The sequence below is a fragment of the Lissotriton helveticus genome, chromosome 11, assembly GCF_964261635.1.
Source record: "Lissotriton helveticus chromosome 11, aLisHel1.1, whole genome shotgun sequence".
Taxonomy (NCBI): Eukaryota; Metazoa; Chordata; class Amphibia; order Caudata; family Salamandridae; genus Lissotriton; species Lissotriton helveticus.
The window spans coordinates 1,086,413,974-1,086,433,023 of NC_136072.1; the positions used below are offsets into that span (position 1 = coordinate 1,086,413,974).

Below are 19,050 nucleotides of genomic sequence, written 5' to 3' on the forward strand. Positions count from 1 at the left end.
GCCAATAGCTTAAGCTCTTGCAAATGCGAGACCCATTGCATATGCTTGGGTCATGTATGTTAAGGTTAAGCACTGGTAGTGTAAATCACGCAGCTTCGCAACAGGGAAAGATTCTATCATGTTTATCAAAGATACCAAGGTTTGAAAACTGTAGTTAAGGGTAAGTAACTTCTTGTTGAATGAAAGATTTCTGACAAAGAACTACAATATGATTGGGCCCATCTGTCAGTGGTCTGTGGTTCTGGGTTCCACATTGCCACTCTGTGGGTTTAAGACCCAGGTGAGTTTCTTGCCAAAATCTAAAAAAAAAAAAAACCTTGTACTGCAACGGAAAATGATTGGCAAAGTTTAGGGGTGCAAAGATTGTCTGGTTCAAATGTTAAATTGAATGCCTAAGGTTTTCGGTTCAAAGTAATCCTATTAAATTTTGAGTGTTTAGGAGTTGTTACTGGGTCTTGGAGGAGGATTTTAAATGTAATGTTTATTCATTTCTTAACCCTTTACACCGAATGTGGGTTCCTCCGGGGCAATTTTGCTCCAGTTAGTCTTTAGGAACTTTTCAGTTTCAAATAGTTGAATTAAATTGTTGGGTACTTGGAAGTGTGCTCGTTTTGGGGCAAAATTCCTCATGGCGGCTGATTTGCCCACTCTGGCTTTTAACCACCGATATTATGCGCCTATGCTGGTCTAGTATACCTTGAAATCCCATATGCAGGTTCAATTTTACATGCGTTATCATAGTGACAGAAAATACGAAAACTTTGCCTTGACGCTGGGGTAAGGAATATTGTAGAAAGTCTGCTGGAGTAGTCATTAAATGCGAAGTAACATTTTATAACATGCTAGAGTGGTTCATCCATGATTGTTTCTTTTCTTAACAGAGGAAAAGGGAGGCAAGAAAAAGAAACAAAAGAAGAAACTTCTCTTCAGCACTTCGATTGTCCACACCAAGTGATGACAAAACATTGACTTTGATGTGCCCATTAACTACCAATGAAGTCACATTACAAATTGCCAAGGAAAGAACTTCCCGATCCCTTGAGAATAACCTCTGACTTTTGAGATTCCTGTTATAACAGAAGCCACTTGGATGGTTCCTAAGTGCGAGTAACACCATACCAAGAGAAACCACTTTGAGCTATCGCAAGGAGGGAGTATTTACTCTTCATGTTCCACAAATTACTTTTATTTTTATGGCTTTCTTTGCTGCTATAGCTTGTTAATTCAGTTTGAGCAATTTAGATTCCTTTTTGGTTGTCAGACTAATGTTAATTTTGTCAAGCAACGAACTCTAGTTGTCCTCCACACAGCTCTGTGTAGTCTGAATTTGATTGGCCTCCTGGACCTACTCAAGGTACATTAGGAATATCAGCAACCACCACTTATGGACCAGCAAGGAAAATGGTATATTGGATGTGGTGAAATAATTTGAATTGCTGGCTTGTTTGTTCAGGGTATGTTTATCATAGGTGGGATTCTTCCAGATAGTGCACATTTAAACTGAGGTTTGAGTGGCATTTGGGAGTACGCTGTACAATGAGCTGATTCCGGGTGAATGTGTTGGCTTACAATAAACTACACCAAATTTCACTATAGATAACCAGTCCTGTGATCATCTGTTTAAGACACTTTCGTTGGGGGCCAGATAGGGTTGCTTAATGCTTTAAATAAACTGATGGTATGATGGTGAATCAGTTTCAAAATACAACTTGGACTTTTGTTTAAACATATGTAATGCTTACTAGTTTGAAGAGTTGATGTGTTGAAAGAAAATGAAAGGTAGTTGTAACTGGAGTTGCAATAAAGAGTAAGCAACATCTGAACTCTTGTCAAACTGAACACTGAATTTTGTTCCTAATAAAGTTGAGTGACAGAAATAAAAAGCTTTATTCACTTTCCCAGTATCATACGCTTGTGATACCAGTCAGATATTTACAAACATTCCTGCACTTACAAACTGCTGTAGTTCACATAAAAAACTGTTTCAGAAGAGATTACCTTTTGTGTATAGCACGGTATGTCAAGAAGTAATCACTGAACATTGTGCACTTTTCAAATTATTAGACCACTTTGAGTTAGAATTGTCCCAGATGCATGAGGGTCTTTAGGGCAGCAACTTCCAGAGGGCCAGCTCTGTGATGGGTTCATCTTTATTCTGTTTCAACACCTTCCTCTTCACTCTCCATGTATTCCTTCTCCTCTTCATCTAGGAGGGAACAGCTCATGATTGATCTCTGAATAGCATCCCTTTCTTCTGAAATGAGAACACATTTGTCACTTTGTATGAAGACCTTTCCCTGCCCCCAAAATAGGCAAACTACCCTGGGACTCGGTTAATATGGCATAGTTTCAATCTTTTCAATGTGGAAAATACCTTGACTGGTGCAATCTCTTAGTAAAACCAAAAGTTGCTGCTGGTTATACTGAATCAGGAACTTCTGGCTGGTCCGTATTGTACCTGTAGAAGATAAGGAAAAGTGATCAGAAAGAAGAAAATAGTAAACTAGACCAAATTGTAATGTTTGTCATGAATGTGTTTTACTTGGATGTTAACACTTTGATATTTGGCATGCTTTTTAATCAAGCACTCTGTACTCTCATAGCTGGAATGCCCGATGGAGCGGGCTTCACCAGAAGTAATGGTATCAAAGATATCAGTACTTGGTGTGCACCCTCTTCATCATTCCCACTACATTGGGCTTGGAATGTAATTCTCGTCAGCAGATCGTGTTTTGAGTGATTGACTTTCTCTGTAGGGAATCGTTCAAATGCCCCTAAACCTTTGCAGTTGAGGAACTATTGCTTCCTGCAGAGAACACCAATCCCTGATCCCCGTGCCCACTGCTTTCTGATACTGGTGTAAGGTACGAAAGGGCAGAAACGTTTGTGCTGTTAGTCTGCACGTTGACGAATGGACCCCAAGCACTAAGGCCATGAGCAATTATCTGGATCAGTTCATGCCTAACCCTACAAATAACACCTCAAAAAAACTACATAACTGAACAGATCAGTGCCCCTGGTTCAACAGGCATTTCCAATGTCAGTGGGTCAGACCTTGGCAAGCTATTGCGATGTTTAAATTTGTCCTTATTTTATCGTAAAGGTTCACCAGGAGTATAAAAAGAAAAGCATGCTAGCACCTAAACATGGTGGTCATACGCTTGCAATAAAATAATTAAAAGCAGTTGACAGCACACACATTTTAACAGAACCGGTGTTTCCTTGGAGACGTTTGTACTTACAGCAGGCATAGAAACCCCCTGTCAGTTTCACTGCACATCCCAGGAAAATGATTACTGGTTCAAAGAAAAGATGCTGTTCTACCCTGACAAATGTTATAGGATGACAAAATTATAGAATAGTGAGAAAATACCAATGGCTTAGTGCACAAGTATTCTAATGGCTACCTTTACCACAGATTCCTCGCCTTCTCAATATTCCCCAGTTTCCAGATTTGGTCCGAAAATCTTCACAGCAGAGCTCCCACACACCAGCAGGTTTATCTATGCAGAAGTGACTGAGCGGGGCAGCATATAGGTGCCACCCCTTGCACACTGATGTCCGTTCTTTTTCCGTACCTTCCACTGTGGATCTGAAGCTCCCCTCCAAACTATCTGATCAGTAAATATTCTTCAGTGTGCTAGGGGACCATGTCCCCACAAAAAGCTACGTCTTTTAACTGTGCTACGACTGCCGGTAGCAGTTGTCAGTCATGGACTTACACAAGGGGTCTCTGGTGCCATGGTGTCAGCCAAGACTATCATGTGACAAGTGTGTCCTTATTCACCTGGAGGTGATCAGTGCCCAGGAGTCGGAGCTCTACATAGCTGAACAGTCAGTTGAAGCATAAGTCCTCCTCTTTCGTGGGCCTGGTCTCTGTTCCAAAGTTGCTCCAGCAAAAAGTCCACCTCCTGCTTTGAGTCCAAATGCAAATATAACAAGCATTTGCAATGCAATAGGTCTTGCTTTTGCAAGAGTTTGAGCTATTCACATTGTAAATGACTGCCTTTTATATATGTGTTTTGAAAACATGCAAGAGGTGCGTAAACATGCACTCTGTACTTAAAGCCTTTGCTTACGAGAAGCAAGGCTGACAATAACTGCGCCTCTTTTACTGCCAGCCTTGCTTCTCGTAAGCAAGGACTATCTGTACAAAGTGCGTGTTTTTGCACCACTTGCAGGTTTTCATGACACATACATAAAAGGCAGTCATTTACAATGCCAATAGCTCAAACTCTTGCAAATACGAGACCTATTGCATTGCAAATGCTTGTTTATAATGTGCCATCACAAGCTAGTTCATTCAATGCACTTTACAATAATAAAGGTAGAAAGACCATGTGCAAATTACATTCGCATTTCATATTGAATGAAGTAAATTTTTAAACTCTTCTAGTCTCTTGGGAGTGTTTAAAGGTTACTGAAGACCCGCATCCTCTACAGCAGCATGAGAGAACATCAACCAGCCTTTCCAGGAGCCTCGCACCGATCATAGATGAAAGAGGAAAGTGTTGAGACTTAGTCAATGCCCACAAGAGATTCATATCAGCGTGTTTTCTCTGCCAGGTTCACGTGATGAGCCAAAGATTTACATTATAAGATGCCCGACCTACAAATATTCAACAATTAAAAAATAATCCAATACTGGCTGAAGCTTTGGTGGCCGGTCCTAATTTTACACTTTCCAGAGGTCCCGGTGATTGTTTACACATGGTATCCCTCAACTGATCGGTACAACACGGGGTCTCAAGCATTAAATAATAATAGTTTAAGCACATTCTGAACTAACCCAACAGCAATAAGCACGTACAATTCTAGAACACACCGTCCACCTCAGTGCATGATCACTTGCACCACCTCCTGCAACAAAGGTAAACTTGTAAGGGAACTAACCCTGGCACACTATACCTGAACGGGCAAGAGCAGACTACAATACAAGCCTTTTATTTCATAGAGTAAAAATAGCTCCTAAAATGCAGATGTGCTCCTAGCAGCTTAACCAAAAGTGCAGAGGGGGACGATTTGCCAAATGTAGTTTGTGGACATTTAAGAGTAGAAAGAGGTGAGATCATCAGAGTTGATAAGAGCACTAAGAGAGGGTTTGCAGTAAAACTCACTCCAGGGATGGTTTGTGGGATTAACTCATGAGCTTTTAGCACACAAGCCAACGGTAAGGCATCCCCCATGGTAGTGGAAGCAGCATGAAAGTGTTTCCTAAGCACTCGCCAACCAGTCGGGCATGTGGAATGCAGAAGTGCCAGCGCTCGGGTCTGCCTCCTCCATGGCTGTCTGGGCAACGGCTGAAAGCGCAGCGTCTAGCCTGGAACCAACTTGACTGCGAAGACCGAGAACGCTGCAGTCCTCTCCAGTCCAAAGCCAAGACTAAAGTCGTCCAAGGAGCTTAGAGCAGGGTTACAGAGGCTTTGGCACCCCTTCCACCCTCAGCAACACAATGGCCGCTCATGAATAGTGTTTAGTGATAAGCATAGCAAACTGATTGGATCAGGGTGTCAGCAGTTATGAAGAGGCTGGACGTGGCTACCTTTCTTTGACAGCAGCGTCATTCACTGATAAGCTGCCTCTCCTCTCTGCTTGTATGGACTTTAGCGCACTACTGCGTTAGGAAAATAGGAACAATAGCAAAACATTCAATTAATTACTGCCAAAGCTCTCCATAATTTATACTCTAAAAAACATTGTGACTACACAACTTATGTATAGAATTGACATCAAGATTTCTTTCTTTTATATGAAAAACATTTTTTATTCTCCAGTATTACATCTTTCATAGATTCACATGCTTGTATCTTCCCCGTCGTCATGGTGGAGTCTCACGGTAACAGAATGACCAAAGCAGTATCATAGAGAAGAAAAACTGCATAGAAAAGCCCCTAGGGACTGTAGTATTTGGTAACCAGACCTCCTCATTGTTCGGTCCAAAAGTCAGCCAATCAGCATTGCTGCCCTGCCCTCACACTCCCCAGCAGAAGCTTCCTGCCTCAGATTTCCAACCGCCTTCGTGTGAGAAAGGAGTCTCCCTGAGCTCTGCTCAGTTTTGCTGTTCCTGAGTGAACTATTGACCTTTTATTTCTACTATCTTCATCTGGATTAAGGTATTGTGTGTACCTAATTTCTTTCATAATGGCTGAAAGCTCTAAAAAGAGGCTTTTCAGGCCTTGCAGATCCTGTGGAAAGGCTAGGCTTTTCTCTGAAGATCCTCACAAGGACTGCTTATATTGCCTTCATCCTAAGCATGTGGCCAAGGATTGTAAATATTGTAGAACCTTCTCTGCTAAAACTCTGAGAGACAGAGAGGCTTGTTTGCTGTTGTGGCTTCAAAAGAAGGCCGCATCAGACTCAGATTCTGGGGAGGAATCTTCTACATTAACACCTAAAAAGAGAAAGGCCTCACATTCTGAGGAGAGGGTGGAGCCTAAAAAGGTTAAATCAAAGGAGAAAGTGGCGTCATCTCTCCCTCTTACTCCCCTCAAGAAGCCGTCAGGTCAGAAAGGGGCAGGGTCTGCTCCGTCGACCAGTTCCCTGGTTTCTACTGCAAAATCTGTGGTAAAGTCTTCAGCCCCGACGACGGCAGCTCCGTCGACGACAGGATTTCGTCGACGACGGCCACGTCGACGAGTATGACCATCCCGTCGACTAAGAAACCGTCGACGACGGAAGACGTCGATGACGACAGAAGACGTCGACGACTCCGACGGAGACCCTGTCGACGGCGGTCTCGTCGACGATGACTTTGGTGACGACGGCTCCGCCGACGATGGCTATGTCGTCAACGACACTGTCGACGACGACTGTAATTTCAATGGCAAAGGCTTTTAAGTCGCCACAGTCGAAGACTATGATCTCTATTCGATCTTTTCAGTCGTCTAGGGGCTCGGCGACTATAAGCAAATCTGCAGAATTCACGTCGTGGACGCAGATTTCACCTCTACCACCATCTTCTTTACTGGAACAGGATTCAGAAGGAGAGGAGTCGTCAGGTGCGGCCTACAGCCCCTCACAACTCAGAATAAAGAGCCAGGACACAGACGAGGAAGAGGTGTTTTCCTTCAAGGAGAGAGCTCAATCTACGAGATATGAATCTTTCCAGGAAACATGGAAGTTCGAGGCATATGGGCTGCAGATGGTACATTTATGAATAGATCGCCATCTGGTGTTGGGCTCGGATGATTGCACTTGTTTTTCTTCTGGAGAAGTCTTTGTCGTCATCGATGACTCCTCCTCTTGGTGTTAGCGCGCATCGGCTCCATCCTTAGATTGTTTTTTTCCGCCATCGGGTTCGGATGAGGATCGAAGCGCTCCGGACCAACTTCGATAAAGAAGGTTATATTCGGCGCGTAACCCTTTCCAATTCGACGGTATTGTTATCGAACGCGACTTCACTTCCATCTCGACGCGTTTCGAAGAACGACGACTACGAGAAGACCAGCTCGACGTAGTCCAGCCCGGAGTCCATGGAAAGGACTCCATTCAAAAAATGTCCAACGTGTGGTGCTAAGTTCCCACACAAGGACCTACACGAGGTGTGCAACCTCTGCTTGTCCCCTGAACACGAATCCAGGGACTGTGAGGCCTGTGCAGCATTTTCCTCAAAATCGACGATTAGAAACCGTCGAGCCCGAAGACACGAGGTATCGAGAATGCAGTCACAAGCAATCCCAGGGCTGTTCGAGGACCAGCACCCAGAAGAGGAGGTCGACGAAGAGGGGTCAGAAGCGGACGAGTCCGACGTCGAGGAAATCGACGTCCAGCAAACCGTGAGTGACGACGTCCCTTTACCAAAGAACAGACCCCGCACGGTGTCGACCCCGCCCTCGAGCCCGGTCAGACAACCGAAAAAAGTTTCCGACGCCCTGCCTTCGGGCCCGGCAACGAAACCGAAACACTCGGTCTCCCATCATGGTGGTTCCGATAAACGACCCACATCGACACCGAAGCTCCATATCAAAGAAAGCTCGAAGTCGAAACAGTCCATGTCGACACCGAAACACGTTTCGATGTCGAAAACACCCTCGACACCGAGGACATCCTCGACGCCGAAAACATCGGATCCGAATAAAATCTCGGTGCCGAAAATACAAATGGACAGTCAGAAGAAAAAACACCTTTCGGACCCGAAAACTGCGGTACCAACACAGGAATATAAAACCGATCCTAAACAAAAGACTCTGTTTATTGATCCACAAACTGGCAAGGTAGTCACAGAACTACCTAAAAAGAGGAAGAATGAACAGTCTGACGACAAAACTCCTCCGAAGAAGAGAACAATGGGGACAAATACAACTCCCCCCCTTCTCCACAACCTAGAGACACACCCTCTTCTCCTCTTCCTCACAATAGGCCTACTATTCCTCCCACACGACCATCTACACCTACAACAGATGTAGAAAGTGACACAGGGGAGGGAGAACATCCTGGGGATGATGAAGACACAATCCCAGAGGAGGCAGACCCATGGGAACAGTACAATGTAGGGTCAGATAACGATAGCGACCCTGAATTGTATCCGTCAAAACCTTCACATCCTGATGATAATACTGGGTTTGCGCAACTCATTAATAGAGCAGCAAAATACCACAAGGTAGAGCTACATGCAGAACCTCAAATAGAGGATTTCTTATTAGAAACACTACCTACTGCACAAAGAACATCAGGAACACTACCAATGCTTAAGGGCCTTCTCAATCACACATCAGAGATATTCAAAGACCCGGTGAGGGCTAGGGTACTGAACCCAAGAATTGATAAGAAATATAGAGCAGCTCCAAAAGACCCAATATTCATTAAAGGACAAATTCCTCTAGACTCACTAGTGGTCACAAACGCTCGTAAGAGAGCAAACTCTTTATCTACAGGAGAAGCTCCACCTCCTGACAAAGAGTCTAAGCTAATAGATGCCTCTGGCAAGAGAGTAGCATCTCAAGCGGCAAACAGCTGGCGCATAGCTAATACACAAGCACTACTTGCAAGGTATGACAGAGCGCATTATGATGAATTAGAAAAACTCATCACACATCTCCCTAAAGAACATCAAAAGAGGGCAGATCAACTCATACAGGAAGGGAAGTTAATTACTAACACTTCAATCAAGTGCGCCCTAGACGCGGCAGACACTGCAGCAAGATCCATAAACACAAGCATCATGTTAAGGAGACATGCATGGCTCAGGGTTTCAGGGTTCAAACAAGAGGTACAAACATCATTACTGAACCAACCTTTTGATGAGAAAACACTTTTCGGCACAGGGACAGATGAGGCCTTAGAAAAGATGAAAAAGGATACGGAAACGGCTAAATCAATGGGAGCATTGCAACAGCCGACACAAAGAGGTTCCTTTCGTAGGTCCACCTATAGAGGAGGATCCAAAAATACAGGTACAAGCCAGCAACAAACCTCTTTTACACCTACATCACCCATTGGTAATTCTAGAGGTGGTTACAGAGGTAACAACAACAAGGGTAGAGGTCGCGGAAACAACAACAACCGCAACTCTCCAACCCCAAAGCAGTGACTTCATACAGCTCCCCCCAGACCATATAACACCGGTCGGGGGACGCCTATCACAGTTCCTACCTGTCTGGGAAAACATCACATCAGACAGGTGGGTGAGACAAATTATCCAACATGGTTATTGCCTAGAACTCACAGCTACCCCACCAAACATCCCCCCCAAACAGCGTCCAATGAAACAAGATCACCTGACACTGTTAAAACAAGAAGTACTATCCCTGCTAGAAAAGCATGCCATAGAGAAGGTTCCACAGCACCAACAAGGAACAGGAGTATACTCCCTATACTTCCTAATTCTCAAAAAGGACGGGTCTCTAAGGCCAATACTGGACCTAAGACCTCTCAACGCATACATAAATTCGGAACATTTCCACATGGTCACGCTCCAACAAGTACTTCCTTTACTGAAGAAAGGGGACTTTCTTTCTACACTGGATCTAAAAGACGCTTACTTTCATATCCCGATTCACAAAGCCCACAGGAAATACCTCAGGTTTGTGGTAGAAGGACAACATTATCAGTTCAAGGTCCTTCCGTTTGGTGTCACAACGGCACCAAGGGTGTTCACAAAATGCCTAGCAGTGGTGGCAGCTCACCTAAGAAGACGACAAATACATGTCTTCCCCTACTTGGACGACTGGCTAATAAAGGCCAAGTCACAAGAGGAATGTCTTCAGAACACACAAGACAATTCAGCTGCTACACCAGCTAGGGTTCACGGTGAACTACACAAAGTCACACCTGCAACCAAGCACGGTTCAACAATATCTGGGGGCTACTATAGACACAGAAAAAGCCAAAGTATACCCCAATCCAGTCAGGATCCAAACAATGCTTACAATCATTCAAAGATTCCAGCCACAACACTCACTAACAGCAAGAGTGTTCATGCAGCTATTAGGGATGATGTCATCCTGCATACTGCTAATACCATATGCCAAACTACAAATGCGTCCGCTACAAGAATGTTTAGCGACACAGTGGAATCAGGCTCAAGGACAGATTACAGATCTGGTGTTGGTAGACGACTGCACACACCGCTCTCTGAAGTGGTGGAACACAACAAACATTGCCAAGGGGCGGTCGTTCCTAGAACCAATTCCACAGGTGACAATAACAGCGGACGCATCGCTCACGGGATGGGGAGCACATATGGAGAAATACACGGTACAAGGAAGGTGGAGTGTGCAGGAAAGAAGACTGCACATCAATCATCTAGAACTACTAGCAGTGTTTCTAGCATTGAAAGCCTTCCAAATACATGTTACCAACAAAGCAGTCCTGATCAGAACAGACAACATGACAGCAATGTATTATATTCAAACAGGGGGGGACGCACTCTCTCCAACTATCCAGACTAGCACAGGCAATTTGGAGATGGGCCATTCCTCAAAACATCTATCTGTTAGCCGAACACCTACCAGGAGTCCAAAACCAGATAGCAGACATCTTAAGCAGACAGTCGGAACAAATACACGAATGGGAACTGCACCAACAAATACTGCAGCCATTCTTCCAAAGATGGGGACAACCAGAGATAGACCTCTTTGCCACTCATCAGAACGCAAAATGCCAAAGCTTCGCGTCCAGGTACCCACACCACCTGTCGCAGGGCAATGCGTTATGGATAAATTGGTCCAACAAATTTGCATACGCTTTTCCCCCTCTCCCACTAATCCCATTAGTGGTCAGAAAGCTGCAACAACACTCAATGACCATGATACTAGTAGCACCCACGTGGGCACGACAACCGTGGTTCACCACGCTCCTGCAACTCTCACAAGTGCCACACCAAAAGCTAAGAATTCTACCCATGCACCTTACACAGAACCATGGAGAAATAATGCACCCAGATCCCACACAACTGAACCTAGCGATCTGGCTCCTGAAATCCTAGAATTTGGGTACTTAGATCTACCCCCAAATTGCATGGAGATAATTAAACAAGCGAGACGTCCCACCACCAGAGCATGCTATGCAGCTAAGTGGAAGAGGTTTGCTATACACTGTACCACTAATAATATCAACCCTCTGGACGTATCAACAAGGGAGATTATTTGCTACATACTACACTTACAGCAATGTAATCTCGCGTACACATCTATCAGAGTACATCTAGCAGCTATAGCAGCGTACCTACAAAACAGGCAGCATATATCCCTGTTCAGAGTGCCAGCGATTAAAGCCTTCATGGAAGGCCTTAAAAGAGTCATTCCACCAAGATTACCACCTTCCCCGGTCTGGAACCTCAACGTAGTACTCACCAGACTAATGGGACCACCTTTCGAACCTATGCATAGGTGCGAGATACAATTCCTTACATGGAAGGTGGCTTTCCTTATAGCCATTACCTCACTCAGGAGAGTAAGTGAATTACAGGCATTGACAATACAAGAACCATTCCTACAGTTACACCAGAATAAAGTGGTTCTTAGAACAAACCCAAAGTTCTTGCCTAAAGTAATTTCAGCATTCCACATCAACCAGCCGGTGGAACTACCAGTCTTTTTTCCAAAGCCACAGACGGTAGCAGAAAGGGCCCTACATACACTAGATGTCAAAAGAGCCATTTTGTACTACATAGAAAGGACACAAAACTTCAGGAAAACTAAACAACTATTTGTAGCATTTTCCCCAACACATAAGGGCAATCCTATCTCTAAAGCGGGCATCGCTAGATGGATTGTAAGATGTATACAAACATGTTACATTAAAGCAAAGAGAACATTAACTGTTCCTCCTAGAGCTCATTCTACACGGAAGCTAGGAGCATCTATGGCATTCTTAGGGAACATTCCCCTAGATGACCTATGTAGAGCAGCAACTTGGTCTACACCACATACATTTACAAAGCACTACTGTGGTGATGTGCAGGCTACACAACAAGCCAGAGTGGGCCAAGCTGTATTAAAAACTCTATTTCAAACAGTTGCGACAGACACTGGTGACCAAAGCTAGGGAGGTAACTGCTGTACAATCTATTCATAAATGTACCATCTGCAGCCCATATGCCTCGAACGGAATATGCTACTTACCAGTATTCATCTGTTCTTGGCATAGAGGGCTGCAGAGTGGTACATGCCCTCCCTGCCTCCCCGGAAACCTGTGTCTGTCCCAACATTATCTTATTTAGATACACTTACACGGGCATATCTTTATGTATTCTACTACACTACTCCATCTAACCCTACTATGGCAAAACAATCTAAGGATGGAGCCGATGCCCATGCGCACTAACACCAAGAGGAGGAGTCATCGATGACGACAAAGACTTCTCCAGAAGAAAAACAAGTGCAATCATCCGAGCCAAACACCAGATGGTTATCTATTCATAAATGTACCACTCTGCAGCCCTCTATGCCAAGAACAGATGCATACTGGTAAGTAGCATATTCCTTATAATGAGGAGGACGAGCAGCAAGAAGAGTCGCGAGGGGAGTCGCGAGAAGAGTCAGTCTCCATACCTACTTCTCTTGTCTCTGACCTGAGGGTCATGATTAATGACTATTATCGTCGTTTTCCGGAGGTAAATGCGCCTCCGTCATCTACGCCGGTGGTTACATCGCAACCTCCGAAGACCCAATCTACTCCTCAGGAGCAGGTGGTGAGGTCACCACCAGTGATGACAATCAGGGATGATCGGACTGAATCTGATGAGGATGATCAGCCTGAGGAAGGTGAGCTGGTACAAGATTCTACGGGACAGGAGTGGAATGAGTAAATTTTGCCGTCGGCTCCTTCACCTATTCTGCCGCCAACCACTTCCCCTCCTCAGGACATTGGAGGTTTCCATTACATTATGGAGAAAGCGGCTAAAAGGTTTGATTTGGATATGGAGGTTAAAGACACGGAATGTTTCTTATATGATTTCAAAGATGATGCTAGGAAATCTGCTCGCTCAATTCCGATTATCCCTCACATTTGGGAAGAAGGCCTGAATATTTTAAAAACACCGGCTTCCATCGCGGTTTCGGTTCCCCGAATCGAAAAGAAATATAGAGCACCAGAGTCTGCTGCGGCCTGTCTTATAGGACACGCAAGACCGGAGTCGGTGGTGACACAAGCGGCGCAGAGGCACTCAAAGAATCCAGTTGCTACTTCATTGGTGCTGCCAGATAAGGAAGGACGGAGGATGGATGGAGCCGGGAAGAGGTTTGCAGTCATGGCAGCCTCTACGATTAAAGCAGCCAATGCTATGGCCCTTATTAGCCGTTTTAATAGGCAGATGTGGTGTGATTTGGCACCCATTCTGTCTGCAATGCCGGAGGATAAGAAAGAAGAGGCAGCGGCTATCCTTCGAGACTGGGCAAAGTCAGCATCAGAATCTATTGACATTGCCATGGATGTATCCTCTATGGCGTTCAGGCAGATGGCAGGAGCAGTTTCGCTCCGTAGACCGGGTTGGCTAAAGGCAACATCCTTTCGTCCGGAGGTGCAAGCAAAGATTGTAGACATGCCTTTCGATGGCGAAAATCTATTTGGAAAGCACGTCGACGAGGCGCTGCAGGGTATCAAATCAGACACGGATACAGCTAGAGCGCTGGGATCCCTTCAGCAAGGACGGTTCCAGTCCTTTCGTAGAAGAGGTGCAAGGGGTCAATTTAATCAGAGGTCTTCATTTCAGACCAACAGATATCAACCTTATAACCAACAAGGATATGGGCAATACAATACAGGCAATCAGTACAGGACCTCCAACTCCTCTTACCAGCAGCAGTCTAGGGGCAAGTCCTCCAATAGAGGGAGGAATCAACAGTCTAACAAACGACAATGATTTCAGGCAGGCGCTCCCCACACAGCAGATCCCGGAAAACGACCACTATCTGGCTCAATACTTCAACAATTGGATGTCCATAACATCAGACAAATGGGTTTTGGACGTAATAAGCAGAGGCCATACCCTAGAGTTTGTGGAAATGCCACCAGATCACCCACCGGTGCTCAGGCATCATCAACATCGCCAGGATTTGAAAAAGGAAGTCCTTACACTATTGCAGAAAGGGGCTATAGAGGAAGTACCTCAACAACACCAAGGGAAAGGCTTCTATTTGCATTTCTTCCTCATCAAAAAGAAACAAACTCTGAAGTGGAGACAGGTATTGGATTTGAGAGATCTGAATCAATACATAAAGAAAATTCCCTTCCGAATGCTTTCCTTGCAAGAGATCCTTCTAATGTTAAAAGACAAAAGACTGGGGGAGGAGCTACGCTCGTGACCAAGATGGCCGCATAAGCTCCCGGCTCCGCCGACCTCCGCCAGAGGCTCATGAATCCTGACTCCCATCCTGATTTCCCGCCGGACTCCCGTGCAGGTGAACTGCGCCTGACCCGAAAGGTGCAATCCCGGAATTTCTAGCTGCTCGGACGACAAAGATATGTCGTGTGCCATTCTTGGCCTACCCCAGATTTGAAGCCGGGGCCTCGAGTTCTAACCCGGCCGGGTTGGAGTTGAACAACATCGGCCGCGGACCGTGGGCGGTTCCGGTCTCCCGAAGTGGCGTTTTTCATCTCCCGTTATGGATGGTGATTTGGTGACAGCTCTACCCAGCAACTACAGTGGCCTATTGTACCGACTATTTGTTCGGGGTTCCGCTGCCCGGAGGCCCCGTTGAGCTCCGGGGTTTTCTGGGCTCGGTTCCTCGTGGGCGGCGACGGTACTGCTATCGTGCTTTGGACGTGTTAACAGTGGTTTCTACATTGCTTCTGCTCTGTGCCCCGGAGAAGTCGACCTCCGAGGCTCGGACACCTGCCCGGTCGCTCATTAAGGGGAGATGGAGCGGGCTGAAACTGCACCGTCGCTACGCACTGTAATGGCCGCCATTTTGGAGCTCCATACGCGATTCACCGCCACCTTCCAGGAGATGATCATAACTGTTGATCATATAGGCTCGGGACCGGATTCCGGCCCTTTGTTCCTGGAGAGCTGAGATACTTCTTCCGCGGAGAACGCCTTGATTGTTACCGAGGACCCTGTGCAGAATACCGACACGGAAATCTACTGTGACCCTAAGATGGCGGCGATCGAGCCCGAAAGAATTGGACGTTCATTTAGCCCTATATCGACCCCGCCCGAGATAGATGTGACTGTCTTCGTAAGCCATTGTGACTTCTCCAAAGTCTGTCGGACTACACTTTTGCCTCTTTTTGTGAGTGATCAAAACCGCTTTGCTGATTTATCGCTGGTGGGCAGTGGACTTGCTTTGACTTTTGGACTCTGTGGCCGTCTCTCCTGTTTTCCCTCCTTTCGAATTGATCTTGACACTCTACTATTTTCTATTAATCTTGTTGTGATGGCGGTTAGGATGGACAGAGCCTGCGTGGAGAAACGCAGCAACCTATTTGTACTGGACGGGGTCATCGTGATGGATCGTGAGGGTTTGGGCTGAACTTGATTGGACTTTGCTGCACTGTTTCTTTTGTCTTCGCTGGGTGGTATCTGTGGGAGCGAGGGCCAGATGTGAATCTGATTGTCTGATTATCAGTCTGATATGCTTGGGACGGGATTGCTGCCTCTGTGGTGCCGGGGGTCGGGCGGGATGGTCCTTTTTCTGTTTGTGGCTCCCCTACGGACTGTCTCTTGATTTGCTAAAATCTGCTTAACACTACGGTAGGGGGTGTCTGCTTTTGGCGGGGGGATGGGAGTCCGGGAGCTCGTATCGTTTCGCAACATTCTCCTTCTCCAACTTTTTCCCTTCCTTGGGGCGTAGTTTAGGGGGCGACAGGCACGCTGCTAGTGGGGTTAGGTCGTAGCCATCTGCAGGGGTGTAGGGTTGATTATTTTTCCTTTGTTATTTTCTATGACCATTCTATTTCCCTTTTCCCTTCTTCACAAGAGATGTGGCGTATTTTCCTGATTTTTGCCTAAACGTGTCTGGGTGTCATTTGTCTGCCTCGTATATCCTGTACTCCTGGTGGGCGGGTGCTGTGGGGGGGGGGGGGGGTGCCTGCGGTCATTGCTATCTAATTGTTTTGCTTCTGCTTTCCGCTGGTATTGATTTATTTACTGATTCTAACTGTATGGCACTTATTCACTTCACTTGCCCGTCCACAGCTGTGTTGTATTCGTTTATGACACCCGATATGTATATTTCTCCTCTTGTGTTATAATAATAAAAAGATTAAAAAAAAAAAAAGACAAAAGACTACATGGCGTCACTGGATCTCATGGATGCATACTTCCATATCCCAATTCATCGGAAGCACAGGAAGTTTTTAAGGTTCGCTGTGGAGAGTCGCCATTTCCAATTCAAGGTGTTGCCTTTTGGCCTCAAATCGGCCCGAGGGTGTTTACCAAATGCATGGCCCCGGTGGCGGCCCGCTTAAGGTTGAAGGGGCATTGCATTTACCCATATCTCGACGATTGGCTGGTGACAGGACCGTCATTCACAAGAGCCAGAAGGACCCTTCAGTGCTGCATCCGCCTTTTCCATCGGTTAGCACTAAGGACCAACTTGGAAAAGTCTTCACTGATTCCAGCTCAGGGCATTCAATTCCTAGGGGCATGGATATGCACCAAGCAAACTAAAGCATACCCATCCGAGGAAAGGATGAGAAAAATAATAAGCCTTGCAACATCCCTTCAAACAAAAAGGTTCACTTTTGTGCGGATGTACAAACCCTTGTTGGGGATGATGTCCCACTGATTCCATCACTCAACGTATGAAGGTGGCCATCTCATGGTGGAAGGTTCAGAAGAACTTGAATCAGGGTCTCAACTTTGTACCTCAAACTCACAAATATGTGATGACGACGGACGCTTCGTTGCAAGGATGGGGCGCGCACCTCCAGGAGCTGGAAATCCAGGGCCACTGGTCAGAGTGGGAAGCACAGCTTCACATAAATTTGTTGGAGCTCAAAGCGGTGTTTCTGGGGCTCCAAGCTTTCCTACCCAGAATACAGAACTCGTCGGTGCTCATTCAGACGGACAGCACCACGACTATGTTTTATTTTCTGAAGCAAGGAGGAACAAGATCCAAACCTCTTTCTGCGCTGGCGCAAAGAATTTGGAAATGGCTGATAAACCACAACATTTCTATTCGGGTGCAGCATATACAAGGCATCCTCAACACAAGAGCAGACGTCCTGAGTCGCACGACAAGTGTGCTGCACGAATGGGAACTGAACGACACTCTGCTTCACAGAGTATTCCAAAGATGGGGCACACCAATGTTCGACTTGTTCGCAACCCGGGACAATTCAAAATGCGATCAGTTTGCGTCCAGGTACCCTCAGCGGGATTCCAAAGGAGATGCGTTTCACGTGGACTGAACGGGAATGTTCGCTTACGCGTTCCCACCAATTCCTTTAATACCACAAGTGATTCGCAAAATGAGATCAGAACCATGTCATGTCATTCTGATAGCACCAGCTTGGCCGAGGCAGGCATGGTTTTCAGATCTGCTGCAGATGTCGAAAGGCAACAAGGTGAAATTCCCGACATTCCATAGCCTCATATCAATGAGCAACGGACAAATTCTGCATCCGGACCTTCCATCGCTAAAATTATCCGCATGAAACCTCATGAGCGGGAATTTCAAGCCATGAGTATTCCACAAGACTGCAGACAAATACTTTAACAATCCAGAGCTATGTCAACCAACAAGACATACACAGCCAAATGGACACGCTTCTGTCACTGGTGTAATAGTCAAAGTCTACATCCATTGACGGTACCCCCAGAAGTTATTCTGCCCTATCTGTTGTCGTTATCAAAAGCAGGTCTGTCTCATTCCTCGCTGAAGGTGCATTTGGCGGCGATTTCAAGATTTAGTAGAACGCCAGACGAGCCGTCTCTCTGGTCCCACAGGCTGATAAAAGAGTTCGTTAAAGGGCTCTTTAGAGCTTTTCCACCCATTCTACGACCGCCAATACCCTGGCATCTCAATACAGTCTTGATGCAGCTTATAAGGCCACCATTTGAGCCTATACACAAGACAGAATTACAATTCCTCTCTTGGAAGACAGCCCTGCTGCTAGCTCTGACCTCGGCGAGGAGAGTTAGCGAAATACAAGCCTTTTCGGTGGAAGAGCCTTTTCTGCAATTTCGACAGGACAGGGTTATACTACGGACAAATCCTAAGTTTATACCCAAGGTCCCTACTTCTTTTCACTTGAATGAGCCAATTATTTCGCCTACCTTCTTCAACAATCCCTCATCTGAAGCAGAAAGAGCACTGCATTCTTTGGACATCGCTAGATGTTTGAAATTCTACATCGAACGAACAAGAACATTCCGCAAATCTAAACAGTTATTCATTGCATTTGAAGGTCAGAGGAAAGGGCTACCTCTGTCAAGACTGAGTATCGCCAGATGGATATCATAGGCTATCATTAAGTGTCATGAAAAAGCTGGAAAGCCGCTTCATTGCAGAGTGACTGCTCATTCCACAAGAAAGATGGCGACATCGATAGCCTTATTTGCAGGAGTGTCTCTACCTGACATCTGAAGAGCAGCGACTTGGAAAAGAGTGCATTTATTTACCAAGCACTACTGTCTTGACACTGCTTGGAAAGAGGACACGG

At 45.8% G+C, this 19,050-nt stretch overlaps 2 protein-coding genes across 2 annotated transcripts in view; one reads left to right on the forward strand and one right to left on the reverse strand.

Moving 5' to 3' along the window:
- RNF10 (ring finger protein 10) overlaps nt 1-1,883 on the forward strand; it is a 551,920-nt gene extending 550,037 nt beyond the window's left edge. Inside the window, exon 17 of the mRNA XM_078667693.1 lies at nt 882-1,883. Within this exon, the coding sequence (XP_078523819.1) occupies nt 882-955 (74 nt within the window). The 3' untranslated portion in view covers nt 956-1,883. The remainder of the gene's footprint in view (nt 1-881) is intronic.
- Nucleotides 1,869-19,050, reverse strand: part of POP5 (POP5 ribonuclease P/MRP subunit) — a 124,375-nt gene continuing 107,193 nt past the window's right edge. Inside the window, exons 4-5 of the mRNA XM_078667694.1 lie at nt 2,375-2,458; nt 1,869-2,254 (exon numbers count right to left, since the gene is read on the reverse strand). Coding sequence (XP_078523820.1) covers nt 2,151-2,254; nt 2,375-2,458 — 188 coding nt within the window. The 3' untranslated portion in view covers nt 1,869-2,150. The remainder of the gene's footprint in view (nt 2,255-2,374; nt 2,459-19,050) is intronic.